Consider the following 20895-nt stretch of genomic DNA (forward strand, 5'->3'; position numbering starts at 1 on the left):
ATTGCATGGTTTATTTTGGAAAAATGTTTTCTTGCTTATAGCTTCTGATTCCCTTTTCACAGGTGCATTTTAGTACCGTTATTTTAGTAGAGTCCATTGCATCCACCAAACAATGCAGCTGGTTTATTTTCAGGGCTGTCAAGTCTCATTCTGTATTCAGGGCATATTGTCATCCTGGAAATGTTCAGGGTGTTTCTTTTCAGATCATGCAGTGTGCTCCTGTTATGAATATTGGGGTGGGATTCCTCAGGTTCAGCATCCTCCTGCCCAGTGCCTTCTTCCTGAGTAACCTGGATCCCCTCACATATTTGAAGTCTAAGCTGGCTCTGTCCTTTAATATTGTGTTAATATAGAGGGTTAATGCCCTCTATTATGCCTCTATTATCTAGACAAGCATTTTTCTTAGCATATATATACATTGCCTTCTTTCTTAAAGGTTGTGTTGAATTGAGTGTGCTTGAGTCATAACCCACTCAAAATGGTTGCAAACATGTAAAGAACCGGATTTGGGGATTTGAGGATTTGGCCTTTAAAGATATGAGTTTGCGAGCACACACGGAGCCCTTTACTGCCCAGCTTGTGCTGTAACAGCCAAGTGCTGGGTCCAGCCAGTGCCTCTCGATGTCCTGGGCAGGAGCTGTGCTCAGCTTCTGCTCTGCTGGTGTGGCTGGAGGGCAGCATCACACAATTTGTATTCCAGAGACAGCCTGGGTATTGACATTGATTCAATTGATATTAATGTCACTGGCCAAATCAGCTCACTTGTAGCTGACTGCAGGATGGCCAGACTGGTAATTAGAGTGGATCCATATGCCACTAGCTTTTTATGTCACTGCTTTGGGGGGAATTTTCTTTTTCAGAAAGCAATGGTTGGTATAAGAAATACATTGGTGATTTCTTTTTAAATAGCATAACAAATAATGTTGTCCAGCTTGAAAAGGGCTACAATATATTCTCAACTTCTCCTTGCTGTGTGACCCCAAGACCTCAAATTATTACAATTTTCAAATTTTCACCATTATCATTTTTATTATTCTAACAATTAGAAATCCCAGCTGTTATCTGTCCTGATCCTCTAAAATAGATTGTATCAATAACCATGACAACAGTCAGCATGTGAGTAAGAAAGATAACTGGCCCAGCATCTGCCTTAAGCCCAGTTTGAAAGCCAGAAGATCCAAGTTTGCCCCCTTTCTCATTTACTGGATTGCACTGTCTCCCAAGGGCTGAAGCTTTGATTAGTCCCTGGCATTTGATTTTAAAATTTGACAGATTATTGATTCATTATTCAAAACCTTGTTTTAATTGAGGGCTGTTATGACAGTTGTGGTCAAACATTTCAGAATTAATCTATAATGGTGTCAGAGTTTCAGTCTCGCTGGAAGCAAGTCCAGGCAGAGACAGACACAAATGTCCCTAATTAGTTAACCCAGTCTTCTCCACACATATAGCAGGGTCAAATCACTGAGCATACTTATTTTTATCCAGCATGAGAAAATTGAATGTAAAATTGGTATTACTTATTTAGCTGGGATTTTTCATGAGAATAACACAGGCAAGTTTTATGGCACTACAACAACAATTACTAGTTTGCCAAAGAGGTTTCATAAGGGAGAAGGGCTCGACTTTCTAAATACATTGGGTTTTTGTGTGGCTTTACTAGGAGTTGTGTTCCAAATGTAGAGTGAAACTGCAGAACACACATGCAGGAGTAAAGTCTACATCAATATAAGAAAATTTGTAACAACTATGAAGAAATGCAAAGGGGAAATATCTTCAGAGGTTCTGGTGATCAGCAGGTATTGTAAAGTCTCTCATTTAATTTAGCATTACTATCATGGCCAAATACTTTTAGCAGGACTTCACCTGTGTAATTGCATAAGCACATACTATAAAAGAGAGAGTGAGCAGGAGGGGAAGTGTGTCTCATTTACTGTAGCTTTTGTATTACCCCCAGTCTTTCTGGTTCTGACTAACAGTCATCTCATCTTTGCTGGAAACTGAGTGTGTGTGTTTGCTTATAAGCAGTACAGTCACAGTCACAGTCACAGTGGTCTGGCTTTAGATGAAGAGGTTTGAATTACAGCAGCAGTGCACCAGTGACAGCATAAAGCCTAGCACAGGATACAAAACAGGCTCCACTAGCACACACAGAGCTTGATTCTGCCTTACTATGACTCCTTCCATTGGCAAAACGTCTTCATTAAAATCAGTTCAGCTATGTCCACTCTATACCGTAGTCACTGCAGACGTGGTTTGCAATTTGAAGTGTGTAATAGGATCATTATGCCAACACATCTGATATTCCGTATTTTATCTGTAACAGCTTGTAGCCTGGGAAAACAGAGGAAAGCACTTAATACATCCTGTGCTTCTTTTAATGCAGAGTAGCAGCTGGCAATAAGGTGAAGTTGTTTAACACAGCAGTATATTTGTGACTCTAGTCAATACTTTGAGTATTAAGGCTGAGATGTCTATTTTTCAACAGTGAGATGAAAAGAACTCAGGACTGTCTCATTTGCTTCTGGCTGCGGGTTCTGGTCTCAGCTATCACTAAGTCCTAAATGGAAACAACATCTTAAATAAATGCTTCAGTTTGCCTTCTCCTAGGAGCACCATTGCTAGGAGATGTGGACGGACTTTGAAAGATCCTTGGAGACCTGCAGAATGGTTATACTGAAACAACTTCCATGTCCACAAAGTCCTGATTTGTTCTCCTGTAAATGCCCTTGCATCCAACCTCTGCCAATGAGCCTGCTGTCAACAAACTTTGGCTGAAAAAGTATTTTTTCATTACCATCGTTTTAGCCCTTAAACCAGAACAGTCTAGAATTCCATCAGATTTAGATGTTTACAGCACTTTAATGTCTTTCAATATTTCAAGTACTACTATTTTTGACTCAAAACTGTGGTCACTGGAAGAAATGCTAATAACTTTGCTCTGGAACAACTTCACAAACTATTTGTTTAGGACAAGCTGTTGCCAAGAGAGGAGGGGGTAGTCCCAGCCCTTTTCCTGTTCAGTCTTTTGGCGTCTTTTCAGCAACTGCCTTCAAGGTTGCCACTTACTACAATGTGGATGCTTATGCTCTCTGACAAGCATTGAATTATGTCACCCAAAGTGTTGAAACACTGTCTGGCTTCCAGCTACTACAGTACAATTGTAGCATGGCCTAGATTTGAACTAAGAATAAAAGGCTCTCCAGCAATTGTTTCACGTCATGAGGTAAAGTTTTACAGAGCAGGCTTATAGGAGAATTTGGTTACATCTTTGTAAAAATTTTGGTATCAGCTTAAGTGCCTATAAACATGCATATTTAAAACAAGGCTTATTAAGGATACTCAAATTGTCCTGCTCTGGAAATATGTAGCCCCTGTTACTCTTGTTCCTCCTTAGACTTTATCTGCTGGGGTGGAGGGACAGAGTGACTGCACGTGGCCAGGCTGTAAGTGCCATCAGGCAAAGCCACAGTTAACTCTGTAATGCTGCTTCAAGTTCGGCTAATCCACATTTTTTTAAAAATCCCTGCACTCTTTGGCTGAACAATGGAGAACAAATGCTGCAGGCCACGAGTGGCACAGCTGCTTTCAGAGTGCTGCTCTCTGCTGTCCTGTGCAGCTGGGGGTGAAGATGCACTCCCAGGACATGGCCACTGCCACGGCCACAGGCAACCAAGCCAGAGCAAACCTTAATAGGGATATTTTCACAATTTGGGGGAAAGCTGGAAGGACTTCTATGCCAGGCATTAGGACTGTCTCTAAATTAACGATTTCTAACATTCACTGATGTTTATGAGGCTCAAAGAACAGCTGTACATCAGTGATGCTAAAATTCAGTGGTGCTGAATGTCTCAGCCTGAGCCTTACCACATGGCAATGTGCTAATGTGTCCTAGCCCAGGGGAAGCAGCAGCACGTGGGCGTTCTTGTATGACATGAGGGCTTTCTCTCTGTGACCATCCTGTAGGAGCAGTAATTCCAGGTGTGGTCCATGCAGGTAGCACTTGAAGGCAGCCAGCTACCTTTGCACTGACCCTTCTGATCGCTCCCTCTCGTCCATCAGCCTGCCCAGCTCCTCCAGAATGTAACCCCAGAGCTTGTGCTTGCTTTGGCAGGAGTGTTAGTGTTGAAACATGTAATCACAGAATGATGATATGCAGGTGCTTTTATTGAAGAGCTCTGGGAATCAGGGGTACAAACCCGAATCTGACTCTGACATGGATCCGAGATGGACGTGTTTTTATACCCTTTTTGTTATATAACTATATATTAATTATTAAACCCATATTGTTCTATTGGTTACATTGATCTTATCCAAGCATGATTTCTTGTAATTTTCCTTAGGCCTCCCAAATATCCTTTCTCATGATTCTTGTTACGATTACATCATTTCTCATGATTCTTATTACGATTAAGCAATAATTATATTCAATTACCAAACAATCGTTACATTTAACAATCATATCATTTATCATATGATGATTACTCAGGTGTAGCTTCACATGATCTAGAAAAAAAACAAAGCTCAATATTCGTTCCAAGGGCCTAGTTCCCTTTCCCAGGCCTACCAGACCCAACCTTTCTTTCCACCCCCTGAATCTACTGTATGCAATTCCCATGATTTTAGAAACATTTTAACCCTATGCTATCAGGAGCACTATGGAGGGCTGAAGGGCCTCACCATGGCCTGGATTGGGGATGGCAACAACGTCCTGCAGTCCTTCATGGAGAGCGCTGCAAAGCTGGGAATGCACCTGCGGATTGCCACTCCCAGGGTAAGGAAAACCAGCCCGAAGAAAGGAAGGAAAACTTCACCCAGGCTTGTCTCAAACACTCAGGCATTGGTCAAGGGCTCCAGCTGGACGTGCCTGCACTTATCCCCAGAAAACAGTCATGCCTTATTTCAGAATCAAGGTACAAAACACAGATCCAGTTATTAGGATGCAAATCAGGAGTGATTCTACTGAGTCCAACATAAAAATGGGAATATGTGACAGGAATATGACTCATGGAGGATCACAGTTCTATTTGATAAAGCCTTACAAAGTCATCCAATGCACTCTCCCCATTAAAAAAAAAAAATTAAGCCTGTTTCAGATGGGTGGAAGTGTTGCATCTCATTTTGTTTAAATTGGTGGTGCGGCATTTTAGAATGTTGCATTGTAATACAATATAAAATGTTTTTTAAAATCAGTTTAGAACAAAAAAGTTGAACATTGTATATATATTTAATTCTGTAGCTGTTCACATACATTTTTCTTATGTTTTTAGAACCCTTTCTGCCACTTTATCTCCAAAATAAACTTTCAACAAAATCAACATATTTTCCTCAAGTTTTACAGTTCTGAAAGATATTCTTCTTCCATGGCCAGTGGTTCAATAAGTATTTTTCTAACCATTCTTATTAATTAGTGAGGCTCCGACACACACACTCCATGATGTCTTACCTGTAATCTCTTTTGTCAGGGCTTTGAACCAGACCTCAGGATAACTAAAATAAGTGAACAGAACTCCAAAGAGGTAGGAGCCTAAGAAACAGTCTAGTAGAATAATTTGAATAGAGCTTATTTTCGTTATAAATGAAGTTGAAGTTCCTTGTCTTAGTGATCTTCCTTATTTTATTCACATTAGTATGGTACCAAGTTACTTCTCACAACAGACCCTTTAGAAGCTGCAGACAGTGCCAATGTCTTAGTCACAGACACATGGATAAGCATGGGACAAGAGGAGGAGAAGAAAGAAAGACTAAAGGCCTTTCAAGGTTATCAGATTACAATGCAGGTAAAAATTAAGATTTTGGGTTTTATTTACGTTTTTACAGTTTGCATTTATAAGAATCAACATCAATGAAGTATGAGTTTGGGGGGGTAGTTTGAGTGGGGCCATGAAAAGCCACGTGCAAACATCCTTCCAGCTAAAAAAACCTCACAGAGGTAACAAAGTCTGAGTTATGTCATGCACTCCATATGGATTGGCCTCTTTCAGAGCTTCTCAATGAGATCCAGCTCCAGAACATGTGCAGCTGAGGGGTTTTCACTCCCCTTCTAAAGTCAGAGAAATTGAAGTGACTTTTTGACTTCTGTGAAGTCAGCATTGAACTCTTACAGACTTGCATGGAGATATTCCCATCTTTTTCACAGATGAGGAATCCTTTTGAAGTCTGTGGAATTCTTCTGAGTTCATCATCCAAGTAACCAGAGTGGGAATTAATATAAAATTTGTTAACCTTTTCACTAGTTAAGGACTTTACTAATGTCCTCACATATGTCTTTATTTTCTATGCTTTTTAATCTACAGACTGCAAAATCTGCTGCTTCCAACTGGACTTTTTTACATTGTTTACCCAGAAAACCTGAAGAAGTTGATGATGAAGTATTTTATTCTCCACGGTCATTGGTTTTCCAAGAGGCTGAAAACAGAAAATGGACAATTATGGTAAGGAAAAAAAAAAAAGAAGACAGCAGTATATGGAGGTGAGGGTCAATTTTGTTCTGCTTCACACAACAGGCTTGAATTCAACCTGGTTCCACAATAAATAGTGAATGTTAAAACATATGTTTCAAATTTACCCCAGAGCACATCACAATTTTGACTATAGACAGCATTGTAGCACGAATACTTCTAGGCACAAATGTGATCTATTTTGGTGATAATCTGCTCTTGCTTGACCCAGGTTTTATCACTAAGTGAAATCTACAACTGTCTTTTTTTTTTTTTTTTTTTTTTTGGTAATTAAATCACTGGATTTACTCTAATGATTAACTCAACTTTTCAGTTAAAGAATGTTAAACGCTGAGGTCCCACGGCCTGGTCTCAGAAAATATAGTTTCCCAAACACTTAAAACCAGTTTATTTTCTCTCAGGAAAAGCTGCTGCTGACACCAATGGGAACTTCCCCTGAGAAAATGCTGGAAGAGTAAAGATTTAAAAGATCCTAAAAAGTTATGAAGTGGGTAACACTGTGTGATCCATGGGAACCATAAGAGGACACTTGGCATTTAACATAAACCATAACTGCCCTCTCAGCATTCCTAGAATTTCAAAAATTACTGCCAGATCTCAGTAGCCTATTATTTATTTTTGGCTTTAGATCCACTAAGTTGACAAAACCTAGTGAAAATTTTCAGAGGTAAAAAGAAAAACAGAGATGACAGGGTCATACTTTTGAGATGAAGTCTAGATGTGCTCCAAATGAATAAATAAGGGGTTGAGTGTTGTATTTGCTAAAACTTCAGACACTGGACACAGTCGAATTTACTAACAAATTTGTGTTAAATTCATAGTTTTATTCTTAAAATTCAACAAAATTCTCTGATTTTTTATTTTAATTTTGCAATGTTTCTAATTGCCCTAAATATTATTTTTTAAAAAAAGAAAATAAGCCCTTTACTTTGGGTTCCACATGCACATTTTTAGGGGGGCTGGGGGAAAGGAAAATGCTGTATTTGTATTTTATCAACCTATAAAAATAATGAATGTATGGGTCTTGCTTTTCTAGTATTTTCTGCCACTTTCAGCACAGAGAGCAAATATCCTGAAGAACAGATTATTTGCTCAGCTGTAGGTCCAAGCGGGGCTGAGTGCAGCCATGAATGGGCAGCACTGAGGGGCTGCACAGCTGGAATTCAGGCACCTCTGTGTGCCTGGGGTGACCTGTCACACGGGGCAGTGATGAGGAGTAAAGAAGGACAGGCAGCAAGATCACAGCCCCTGGAGAAACCTCACAAATCCAGTGCTGGCTGAAATAACCATGTACAGTCAGACCTTGCTGTGAAATCACAGCAATATGAACCAGGTAAAGCCTTGTCAAGGCCAAGCATGGGTGGGGTTTTGACTTGGTTTGGAACACAGGTGTCTGCCAAGAAACGTGGGAGCCTCTTTTTAAAATGGAGAATGTAAGCCTCCTCCCTCCAGATTATTATAATTTTGAAATTAAGGGGGCTCTCAGGCAAAGATATGGGAATACGAATAACAGTTCTTTACTAGGAAAAATTAAAATAGAAATACAGTATTACAAAGAGCAAACCCAAAACACTGACAGAGTCAGAATACAACCTGACACCCTGTCAGTCAGGGTGTTGGTAGCAGTCCCATTCCATGGTGGCTGCATCCTCCTGGAATGACAGATGTGGTTCAGTTGAAGCAGTGGTGCTATAGAAGGTGCAGTTTTCCTCTGAAAGTCCAGTGATGATGTGGAAAAGTCCAGTTTTTCCTCTGGAATCCAATGGAAAAAGGCTGCTCTGATGTTCCAAATCTCAGATTTTATCTAGATAGGAAATGCTTGGCTCCTCCCCCTGGCTGGAGCATCTCTCAATGGGATGATGTCATTTTATCAGTCATGCACTGGGACTCAATGGCCCATTAACAGGAGATATCTCCCTGGAGGAAGGATGGGTTGTGGAAAAGATAAAGATGACTGCCCTACCTGTTTTGAACAGATGGTGATAGAATACATACTTTTGGTCACATCCTGTATTGCATCCTAAGACAGGTTTGTTGTGGGCACAGGCGTGGGAGTGGCAGCAATATCACATTCATTTAGCTGACAGTCCCCTCACTCCCATTTCACAGCTGTGCCTAAGGCTGGGCAGGCAGGGCAGGAGGGGTAGATAGAACACTCTTAACCTCAGTGAAGATTTTCCATGTTTCACTACAGAAAGTATAGCTAAACTGGGATAAATTTCAGAGTCCTTATTCTAGCATGGCTCTCACTGATACTAATGGAAACTGCTGGAATCCACAAGCCAGCCCCTGTGATGTCTGGGTACCTACAACATCTCCTAGAAGTAGCTGAGAATACATCACAACATGCCAAAAAGGCCTCGGCATTTGATCTAAATGCTTGTGTGAATTGCTCCTAAGCTGTCCATTAATATATTTTGTCCACACTGAGAAAATCTATCAGTTACAATATAGAACATCCTAACTGATTTTCAGCTCTTGCCTGATTCATCATCAGAAATTCTAGCAAATAAATCTAAGTGTGCCGTTTTTGTCAGGATAATAACTTTCAACACAAAGCTTCAGAGCTGGAAAATATTTCCCCCTTATTTATTTTTATGGAGTATCTGTTTCCAATGTGATTGGATTTTTTCTTCTCTTCCTCCTCTAGGCTGTCATGGTTTCTCTGCTGACTGATTACTCACCACAGCTACGAAAACCCACATTTTAATGCTTGGATTCCTGCCAGGAGAAAAATATTCCTCATCAGCAGAATATTATGGTCTGCAAACACATAGATTTTCTTCAGAAAGGACCAAGGCAGTGAGTGATTTTTAATAAAACCATATAGTTAGCTGTATAATATTGCATTACACTGGTGAAAATGTTCAAGACCATAAACACCATTGCAGAAGCTGCTTTTCATCTGGATGCTCCAAACTGGCCCTCCTTTTTTAGGAGGAAAACATTTCAAGGTTGTATCTTAATGGTTGGGTCTACCAGCAGCATAGGCATGGTATAATCTGTATGTGGGTGTGGTGGGGCTTGCACTGTGTGATATCAATGCCTAAAGATTTTTAGCTTTTTCATATATTTGTAGCTTTGTAGATTTTTGATATATAGTTGTATAGTTTGTACTGCTTCTCCTGCCCTCTCTCACATTTTAGAACAATAAGCTAACCCTTTCTAACACATTCTTGAAATTCTGTTGAGTCTTATTCTCAAGAAGGGAATTTTTAACAAGGACATCTTGTTTTTCACCAGAATTTTCGAGACATAACAACATATAGGACAAACACCCCCCTGGACCAGCTCCAGAGGGGCAGACTCAAGGGTGGGTTACTCGGGCAACTGATCTCTGATGGGATGTACCTGCTAGATATACTAATAAATTAACTTCATAAAAATTGTAGAAATCCTGTATCATGCATGAGCAGAGCCTTATTTGTGCACTTGAAAGCTTCCATTGAAGAATTTCTTTTTGTCTTACCACTCTTAACATGTTTGGAAGGTTTTGTCTTTTGATTCCAGGCAGCAATATGACAGACATAAACCTGTCCCTTAAATTGCTGATCTTGGGAAGAAGCAGTAGAAGCAGTGCTGCAGCCTGCCTTGGCTGCCTGCACTTCCTGGGCGCCCTGGCTCCTGTTTCTGTTCTCCAAATCCCACTCCTGTTTGACACCAAAAATATAGAGACCTTGTGAGCATTATCCTCCCCCATGACATTCCTGTGGGCTGGCACAGGGGGATTTGTTGTGGAATTGGAATGGAGCTGTTTCCACGGAGTTGGATGCAGCAAAGAGAGACAGCCAGAAGGAACTGGTTCATTATGTGCCTATCTCCCTGGGACCTTCATTCCCCAAACAGGATTTTGGCTAAAGAAGTGAATATTCTTTTTTTTTTTTCCCTAAGCAAACATGAGGGGCATCACATGATGAAACTTATACAGCTTCTTTGCAGAAATTTCTGCATTTTACTTTGCACTGTGACACAATGTACATTTCAGCTAATCCTTCTCAAATTCAAATTCATGACATTTGTAGATTTTGTGATATCTGGGTATATGGATTTCATATTTCGTGTAAAGCTTTGAGTTAACTATTAACAAACACCTTCTTTGTTGTTTCTAAAGAGTTTAAAATATTTTTTCCACTGTAATACTGGGACAATGTCTGCAATATTTTAAAAGTTCTGCAAATGGGTTTGCATTTTCTGACCAGCTGCAAAGCATTGTTCAGTTCCTTTCTAAATTGGAGTTCACTGCAGGGCTACACATCACTGAAATGAAAATAAAGATACATTTTTTCTATCTATCTATTTACAATTGATTTCTTGGTTTTGCAGGCATTTGTGTGTGTCTTGTAAAGATTAACATTTTCTTTTACAACATTACAAGGGTTTCAATAATTCAGCGAACATTTACACTTCAGCAGAGGTATAGCTGCATCAATGATGTAGGAATAGGGTATGTGCTAGAAATCAATGGTTTACTTCCCAGTTCAGCATGTGGAGGAAAATGCATGGAATACAGTATATTTTTGGTTGCAGTAAGTCCTGTTTTTTGAATTAGGTTCCAGTTCAGCAAGATATGTAGAAGTGTGATTGGTCCTCTTGGACCTGGTGAGCTGTTCATGTGCTCAGAATTGTAGATGTCCTTATTGACCTGATTTTAGTGCTGCCTGAGAGTAAGACATCTCACTTTGCTAGTCCTTTCATAAAAACCACATTAATATCAGTTTTATGGTGTTGCTCAATGTACTGTCAGTGAAGTCACGCACATTTATAATATCAAAGCTGTGTTGTTAAAATGTTTCATGGTGAACAGTTTAACAATACTGCTCCTCTTTTGATTCTCAGTGCTCTGATTAGAGCTAATGTGCATCTTGGTTATTGTTGACCCTTTTGTACTCAAGAATCTGAGCAGGATGCCAGACAGCTGAATCCCCTTGACATTTTTATAAGACATGCATAGAGCTGCTGCATAGCATGTAAGAGGCTCCAGCATTTCCAGGAGGGTGATTTCACCTCATTCTATTCCTCTGTGAACATTTACAGCAGAGGATGACAGTCCCTGTTCTGTCTTGCACAAACTGCTCACACCATGAGCTGTTCTGGTGCTTTATAGAAATACTGGGTGGACTTTACATATCCTGAGCACTGGATTGCACTGTGTGGAATCACCAAACCTCCTACACCCTCCTGCATGTGCAATACCCAGCCTGTGTGCTGGGAGCCACAAACATCCCAGCAGGCAGATTTATGGAACATGTGTAGATTGTCTGCACAGCACTCACAGAGCACATCTGACATTTCCTAGAGGCATTGGATCGGTACCAAATAGACTTTCTGCCCTGTGGACCCTGAAATATGGTGCCCTGAAGGGTTTCTGTTGTGCCTGTAGGGACTTTCACTGCCTTGACATACAGCAGAACAGTACTGCAAGGATAAAACACTTGGGCAGGTTAAGCATCCTGGGATTGCTGGGTGGTAGCTGTGCTAGTGTGCAAGACAGCATTATGATGCCATGCACATTTCTCATTAATTCACACTTGAATTTAGTAGCGATGACTGCAAATGTGATGAACAAGGGAAATAGCAATAATATAGGGAGATATTCTATGGGGCAAAACAGTTTATCAGCATTCAAAGGGCTTAAACCAAATCCATAACAACTAGCAGTCACTAATAGCTTACCATGTTTTTCATTACATTTATTATGCTTTAATCAGTAGGAGTGCTGTTTTCGTTGCTGAGTGTACTTGAAGGATAGGGTGTTGTTTTCTCTGTGTTTTTAAAGAGGTGCTCCTGCCTAGCTCCTGATAACCTAGACCTTTCTTTCCACAAAAGTCCTGCTCTTCTGTTTGACCCAGAGGACAGCCCTGGCTCAGTTCAGGTCTGTCGAGTCTTACCCACTTCTGACTCATTCAATAATCCCCTGGTCCAATATCTCACCTCACTCATCTGCACATGGCTGTGCTCTGGCTGCTCTCCAGGACCCTGCACTGGTGGGGGCAGGTGCCAGCCTAATCCATCTCCTGCTCAGAGGCACAAGGGACTGACCCCCCCTGTCCTGCTCCTCTTCCCTGCAGGGCTGGTTGTGTGCTCCTGCTTGTGCAGGCACATCCAGACCTCACACACAGGCAGGCACTGAGCTTGTGCTGTGTCCCAAGAGGGAATATTCATGCTAACTTTGGTGCCCAAAGTTTGCAAATGCAAAGTTAATACTAAATCTAGCTCTGATCCCAGCTGAGGCCATGGGGGACCACAGGAGCCCAGAGGTACCTTAATGTCATTTTAGACAGCTGGGAGTCTTGGAGACATCTGTACAGATTTGGCAAATGTGACACAGGACTGATGGGGCACTGAGGGCAGAAACTGGTGGCCAGCAAGGACATCCTATAGCACCTCAGATGGCCCCAAATCCAGTGCTCTGGCAACCACTTCCTCACTATATTCATGGCTTGTAGAGGATTGCTCCTATTCTATGCCTAGAAAGAAAAGTGCAGCATTGCTTATTAGCAGTTCACAGACTCTGTAAATACTTGTTCTGCAGTGCATTTATAGCAGTGGGGGGATTCTTTTACTATCTGTGCATGATCTTCCAAAAGTGATCTAACATTAACTAGAGATTTAGTAGACAAAGAGGGGCAGAAAGCTTCTTTATAATTTTCTCAAGGAGAAAGAACAGCATTTTTTCCTGTGTACTATGAAGAAGAGAGCACAGTAACCACAGCAGGTAAGAGGCCTGAGGAAAGAATTTGCAAATGATTAGTGTAACTTAGGAAGGACTGAGTGGGGAGTCTGGACAACCAGAAGAGAACAAAGTAAAAATTCTCAAACAGAATTAAATATTTTATTTGAGCCAGCTTACATCAGGAATGACACCATGTACAGCAGATTTACTCATTGTCTGGTAGTGGAAGCAGTCGCCTGTGAAAGTCTGAGCTGCTAAAAGGGAAATACAGGAATAACTAAATAGCGAGGAAGCACCAAGATTTGATTGCCTGAAGTCCTCTAGAACTCCTGAATTAATGTTTGCCTCTCATAAGACAGGGCTGTAAGTAATCCATAATTATCTTGCTGTCTTTCAAATTTTGTGAGAGAAGGAACAAGAGCTGCATGAAGGTCTGAGCAATGCACTGAACTGATCATTCAGTCTGGGGAAAGATTTCATGGCTGAGCTGAGATATATTGAGCTTAGGTTTGTTTTCCAGGAATGTGTAATACTGGCAGAAAGTCTGAAAAACAGATTTCACACAAAGGGAAAAGTTTCTTCTTTCTTCTGTGTCTCCCATTTCTTGTCTAATCACTTGGTTAATGTATTGAGAAAATAAACAGTGCTTTTTTGATTGTTTTGCCACGGCTATTTAGCCAGCTGCCTTTCAAATGCAGAGCCCAGAATTTCTGGGTCTTGCCCAAGGTTATGTGTACAGAGACACTTCATAAGCCACAATCAACATTTAATTCAGCCCAGCATTTACTCTCATGACTAATGGGATACAGCTATTTGCAAGGTTATTTGATTCTTACACAATCTTGTTACCAGCTTTTTTGAAGAAATCCCAAACCTTTGTGGCCTCAGTAAAGGCTGATGATCCCTTCCATGTGTATTGTATAGAGGATTTTTCTCTAGGGGCAGGAAATCTGAGGTGCCTCCATTCAGACAACAGATCCTTCACAGCTACAGTCAAAGCATTGCCTGCCCTTGCCAAATCCCTTGGAAAGTTCCTTGTGGTCTGCATTATATGCTAGAGGATTAATGAATGCTGTTGCTCTTTAATGGGCCTATTTTCAGGGGATTGGCACTCTTGCAAAGTAGGCTCCAACACAAGCATAATATATCTAGTAGGAAGGACAAGCATCAAGATCCTCAATCTTTGCTGATCAAAGTTTACTTAGTTGAGCCAAAACTTAATTCTGACTGTAAGAAACAGCAGTGATAGCTGGAGAAGAGCTGAAGAGTTGGCAGGGCAAATGCAGGTCATGTTTAGTGATTTAAGTGCAAAATAATATTAATTGAAGGAAGAAAGCTAAACTACCCACACGGGTTATAGAATCATAGAGTCACAGAAGGGTTTGAATTAGAAGGGACCTTAAAGATCCTCTTGTTCCAACCATCCTGCCTCAGGCAGGGACACCTTCCCCTAGGCCAGGCTGCTCAAGGCTTGATCCAACCTGGCCTTGAACTCTCCCTGGGATGGGGCACCCATGAGTTCCCTGGACAACCTGTTCCAGTGCCCCACCACCCCTGAAGTTGTGAGACTCCACAGGTCCCTCTCCATCTCAGTCAGCAACTCCAATGTCCCTGACTGACTTCTGTCCTCTGCAGCAGCCTCACCTGATGTGCACTCCCACCACCTGTAGGTGAGTGACTGTTCCCCCTGGTCCCACTCCTGGCCAGATTGGACTCTTGGAGAACGAATCCCCCATGGCTCCCTTGCTGCTCACATGGCCACTTCCCTGCTGGTGGTGTGGGGTGAGAGCCCTGAGAGGTGGGGACCCCCCATGTCTCCAGGTCTGGCTCATGTGATCCACAGCCCCTCTGCAGCCCCAGTGTAGGACACCTGCTTAGGAGGTAAAGACCAGGCTGATGACAGTAATGTCAACTCAGTGGTGCTAAAACACCTCTTTTGGGTGACACAAACCAAATTCTGTTTGTGGCCCAAAATGGAGGCCAACTTTCCCATCCTGTTCCTGATGCTGTGCCCAGGTGAACTTGGCCTGGGTGTTGCTGTGCCAAGGGTTGTGTTTGCCAGCTCGTGGCTGCTGATCTTTTTTGGGTAACAGAGAAGGAAAACCTTGAACACCTGAAATAAGAAACTGTAGTGCACACATAGAAAAAGTGCCCTGCTGAGTCCACGTACAGGCAGCTGCACACAATCCTTGGCTCAGGATAGAATTGAGGGTGTCAGAGTGCTCTCCTGACACATCCCTGCTGGCAGGGCAGCCTGCTGTGCTCTCTGGTGCTGTAAGGATGGGATCTGCACTGCTCTGGTCATCCAAAAGGCTCCCCTCCATGTCTGGGGTGTGCTCTCCCCTTGGAGGGGCTGCAGCTACAGCAGAGCCTTTGGGTTTTCTGCAAAGCACTGTCCCAGGGATGGGTGATCACATCCTGTGACCTCCTGCCCTGCTGGGAGCCAGGCTGCCCCAGGAGCCCCTGCCCTGGGCCATGGGGCTGAACTGCAGCCTCAGTGGGGCAGGCTTGTCCTTGTCCTGCAAACCCCAGGAATGGAGCCCCACACGGTGCACTGCTCTTGTCCTGGGACAGACTGAAATGTTTTTAATTTATATCACTTGAAATATATCTGCTTACTTTGGGAATTCAACTAATTGAAAAGAAATGTCTGCCAGCACCACAGGATCCCTGCATGATTCACCAGCAGGCTTATGAGAACCACTCCACAGCTCAGATTTCTGGTTTCAGTTTCAGAGCAGTTTTGGGGGATTCCTGAGGATAGGGTGCTAGGGGGGAATGGCACAAGCACCTCTCCAGGGCGTTTCCCCTGTGGCAGAGCAGCCCTGTGGGCTCCTCTGGGGCACTGCCACCTGTGACAGGACACAGCCACCTCTGAAGGGAGCAGAGGCAGGATGTCTAAAACACTTTAAACTCACACTGACTTCAAGCAATAAAGCGTATTAATCCCAATGCAACAATTACACAACACACCTCATGTGGTGATCTACATTCATGCCTTATAGGCATATAATCCTATAATGGAGAGCTATTGATAATATGGTCTACAGAGAAAGGAAAGACAGCTTCCAGACCCCCCGTCTTAATCCTCTGTGCTGTGACACAGCTAGGTCTTTCTTAAGTCCATTTGTAACCCTGAATTTCCTGTGTTTTGTGTAATTTCAGTGCCCCATGTTTTTCTTTAAATTTCTCACATAATCTTGCAATGGGAGGAACTTTTAAAAGTGTAGCCAAATAACTTGATTTTGAGAAGCACTGCAGAGGAGATAGGGGAAGACGTGTATAATTTGTTTCCTACCAGCTTTATGAATGTCTCTCTCTCAGGACAGGTAACAATTGCATCCAGAAATAATTCCATTAGACATGAAATATCAGAGCTGTGAATCACTGGGCATTACAGAGCATCTTCCCAGCAGGAGAGAATCCAAAAACTGCACCAGAGAGAGAAGTTTAACTCTTATTGGAACACTAGGGAGGACAATGCAATCAGAAACTGCTATAGGAAGTTGCAGTACAGCAGAATTATCTATTTTACTAGTTGTCTTCCTGGGAAAAGGAAACCAGGAGATTATAGTTATTCTCCCAGCAATACTGTTGATTTGCTCAGGGTAGTAACTAGGATTCACAAGACTGCAATTAAGGACTCAGGAAAGCTTGTTAAATAAATTCCTCCGAAAGATTACTGTAGTGACTATGCACAAATTGCTTCTAGGTGCCCATATAGCAGGAATAACTGGGTCTGCCAAGGAAAAGCTTTTCTGATCTTCTGAGAGGGTGGTATGTCCAACCTGTATGGGAGGTTTCTAAAGGCAGGATGGATCCTGAATTGTGGGGGCAGTCAGTTATTGCCACTTGGAGGGGTTTAGCTCTGACTGTAGGAAAAAGTCACCAGTTCCTTGTTCTTGTCCCTGCAGCTCGACAGAATTTCACTGTGCCACTGTGGATGACTATGGCAGCACCTCTCCCACAGAGGTGGCCCTCTGAGATCATCATAATTAGGCAGGGCAGTTGTTTCACCTGTAACTTTTAGGACTTGCCCCATTCTGCAAAGGGACAAAGCTGTTTCCCAATGCTCACTACTGATGCTCAGGGCCACAGTGCATTTTTCTACTCTTCCCCATTGCTGAGGTGGTCAGAAGAAGGATCACAAACATGTCTGTTCTGAACATTGTATATTGCAAGTAACAATAATCAGGGTCCTGCTGACTTGCAAGGTTAATTTATAGACATGGGACCTAACCTTTGGGAGAAATAAATTCACAGAAATTGCATGGACCTTAAGCACTCGGTATCTCTGACAGCAAGCTCATACTGCCTGTCTCAAGATTACTGCTGCCTGTGAGAAACAGGTGTCAAAGGCTATTACAGAGAAAATAAAGGAGGTCCTTGCAGGTTATTAGCTAAGCAGCTAAAAAGGTAATCTGAGAGTATTTGCCTTACATGGCTTAACTGGATTAGCCTCTACATCTTAAATGTCTGGACTGTCTCCAAAAGAAGTAGAGAATGCCTTTCCTTGCAGCAGTCTTCTTTTTCAGCCAGTTGTTGGAGAGCCATTGCTCACAGATTTCCTGGTTTTCTGATACCAGGATGAAGATGGAGACCTTGTATTACAGGGGCTGTTTGCAGAAGCAAACACAGGACATGCTTAAGCAAATGCTTAAGCAGGAGAACACTCCTTGCAGCAAAATTTCTGCAAAAACTGGGGGCAATTTTTCCAGCTGCAGTTGTGACAGTATTGAAATACTTTGCCAAGCCAATTTTTCACAGCAGAGCTCAGGTTTTTTTCAGGAAATTTTACTTATTTTAGGCTACTGAAGAGAATATGTGTCCTTTAATCCCCGTGTTTACCTGGTGAGGGGACAGAGACCCAAGTGCCTACCAGCTTTGGGGATCCTCCTGTCCCAAGCCTCTGTCTCCATGGCTGCCTGAAAACCTGGGCTCGTGGCCTGAACACTCTGGAGCCACCTCCAGTGTTTGGCACTGAGGTGCTTGGCAGGTGACTGTCCTGTAGCCAGGACCTTCATTCTGTTTTTCAGAGACTTTCAGCACAGTCAGAATTATCAAATTAATCTGCACATTCCCTTCTCTCAGTCCTAGAATCCCCAATACATCACCCAGCTTACCAGGACACAGGAATGTAAGATAGTGAGGAACAAAGGCCTGAAATGAGAAATATTTTACAAAAAGACACCCCCACTCTTAAATAATGAATGCAATGTGATGCTCTATTTATGTCATATATTGTCTGTAACCACAAAAATTAGAGTAAAGCAATCCTACATTTGTCAGAGAGGAAAAATTCTGGAACAGAATGAGAGCTGCCAGAGATGTCTGGATCTATAGAGCAATGCACAGCAAAGAGGCAGATGTCCAGTGTGGCAAAAGACCTTGCTGAAATAATTTATGATATATTTCTTGCATCTGCCTTGAACTGTCAGAAGGCCTTCAATATGTCCTTCGTAATTTCCCATCCTTTTTCTTCTTAAACTTCAGTCTCTGCATCCCCAATGGCATTGTGATCTCATGTGAAATACAAGGGGAATGCCCTTCTGGTCTCTGAATGCCATTTTGCATTAAACTGGGTGTTGGCCATCAGCGAGTGAGATGAGCCACTCCAAACATTGATTTAAACATTCCTGTGCCCTAATCCACACGAAGTCATAAGCAGAGTGATTTATCATGTGTGTGCATAAGTGTAGGGAAAAAAAAAAAGGGACAGTCTTGAGAACTGCGCTGAGGTGATCTATGTCCTGGCTAGAAATGTGTTAAGTTGGTAAAGGCTGGGCAAAAATAAATGAGAGAAGAATGATTCACTGATTCTCACCTGCCTTCTATGAAATAAATCACAAAGGCTGGCTGTGCCTCCTTTAAGATTCTTATTTTTCCTGCTCTCCCCCCAGCCACAATGAAAGGGGCTTTTCTTCCGCTTGAACTGACCTTTGGCAAACATTTCCCTTCCAATTAATATCTGAAATGTCCTTGTGGACTGATGTTTCTGGAGACAGCAGGGAGATGGCTCTGAAGCCACTCTCACAAGAGTCAGGGCAGGGAATAAATTACCTGAATTCATAAGGTTAATTCCAGTCTAGACAAAGGCAGAGAGGAGTTAACTAGGGGTCCTATTTGGAGAACAATATGTTTGTTTTTCTGGACTCTCTGGTCTCCCTGTGCTGTCTGCTATCTATATACTGTGATTATTTCTCTTATGGACTGTTGAGCAATTACTGTGTCTGAGCACTGGGCTCACTGTCCTCATGTCATTATCAGTTTTATAGCCCAGTGTGAGCCTCTCAGGAATGAGGCTTTGACTGGGGCTTGACCTGGTTCACTGGACTAAATGGAAAGACAGAAGGCTGGGCGTAGGTGTTTGGCAGTGGGGAAGTTGTTGCCTGACTAAACCAAAGAAATTTTATTAAAAACATTCATCAAAATCTTGCTGCATGCAAACCTAAAGGTAAAGCCTAGAATGACTTAATATACAGTCTCATCAAAAAGGACCAGGATAACTAGAAGTAAAAGAAAAACATCTGATTAATGACTGCATGAAATTCAAGGGTTGCACTGAACATTTTCTTGTCTAGACCAAGTTCTCTGGATTTTGCAAATTTTTGCTAAGGGGACAATATTGCAGGCAAATTACTGGCTGGAGACTGATTATGTGATGTGCTGTGAAACTCTTGGGTTTTCATGGTACAATGACCTGGGTTTCATGGCACTGCCATGTCAAGCCAGTGGTGTTAACAGTGGTGGCACTGTCAGGATGGACAGATACAAGGCAGGTAAAAGAACATGATATAAGGTAGGTCAGTGAAAAGAGATAAGATCCTTCAAGACAAGGTTTTTGCCACACAACTAAATTTCTCTCATATGCTTTTGGCAAGGGTAAGTGAAATGGGATGAGCAGTGCCTGTGCATTTTTGGGTGGGTGGCACATACACCATTGTGTCATCTCTTCTTTCCCAGCTAGTCCATATCTTTAGGTCCTAAGCCTCCTTTGTGGCTTTGGTGAAATCAGTTTTATCCCCTTATTGAAACCTTTTCTGTCTATGGCTTTGGCAGTCCTGTCCCTTTCAAGAGTTCCTTTTACTTCTCTGCTTATTCCTTTAATGCTTCTCATCAATGGCTTCCTCTGTTCTTCTCCTTGCTTCCTTTGAAACAAGAATCCCACAGTACATTGCTCATCCTCTCTGCATTCCAGCTACATACTTTTATGAGCTTGTAAGAGCCATTCATTAACCTGGAAATAATATTTCTAGGCTAAAACATCAACATCCTTTGCATCTTCCTTCCCTTCCCTTAGTCATCACCATTCCTCAGAAGTCTCTCATTGACCACTCTCCCTGTCTTTCAGGTTATGAATTTTTTTCAAGATGAATTTCCACAGCCTAAGTTACTTGCTGTGCCCAACATGGTATTTGTAATAGTCCACTGTGAGGGGAATTTCTGAATCCTTGCCCTCATGGCCTTTCTAGTATGAAAACCATTAAATCTAATGCATGTGCACTGATAAAGCAATTTTCTTCTCTGCTCTATCCCTTTCTGCTTCTGTCTTCTTTACAAATATATCAAGCACAAATATTCTCTTTTTATCTTTCCAGACTTCTGTCCATTTATTTACTTCGATGCCCTGTTGATTTCCATCCTCTGCAGTGCCAGAAATCCCAGCCCCATTTGCCTGGATATCCAGTTTCCCACTGAGTGCACACATGCTTTCCTCATCGTGGAAGGGGGGCCCTTCTGATACCAGTCTTTAAAATCTGC

The 20895-nt window shown here is 42.1% G+C and overlaps 1 protein-coding gene across 4 annotated transcripts in view; it reads left to right on the plus strand.

Annotated features, from left to right (window-relative positions):
* OTC (ornithine transcarbamylase) overlaps positions 1-20895 on the plus strand; it is a 45597-nt gene that overhangs the window by 21914 nt on the left and 2788 nt on the right. For 2 of the 4 annotated variants that reach the window (XM_014876743.2, XM_088160377.1), the window contains exons 6-10: positions 4652-4774; positions 5466-5519; positions 5631-5780; positions 6297-6434; positions 9112-10746. In XM_014876743.2, coding sequence (XP_014732229.2) covers positions 4652-4774; positions 5466-5519; positions 5631-5780; positions 6297-6434; positions 9112-9171 — 525 coding nt within the window. In that variant the 3' untranslated portion in view covers positions 9172-10746. Of the gene's footprint in view, positions 1-4651; positions 4775-5465; positions 5520-5630; positions 5781-6296; positions 6435-9111; positions 10747-20895 lie in introns of those variants that run through there. The other 2 variants (XR_015801825.1, XM_088160378.1) reach the window with 2 other exon arrangements.

The sequence above is a fragment of the Sturnus vulgaris genome, chromosome 2, assembly GCF_052056855.1.
Source record: "Sturnus vulgaris isolate bStuVul1 chromosome 2, bStuVul1.hap1, whole genome shotgun sequence".
NCBI lineage: Eukaryota > Metazoa > Chordata > Aves > Passeriformes > Sturnidae > Sturnus > Sturnus vulgaris.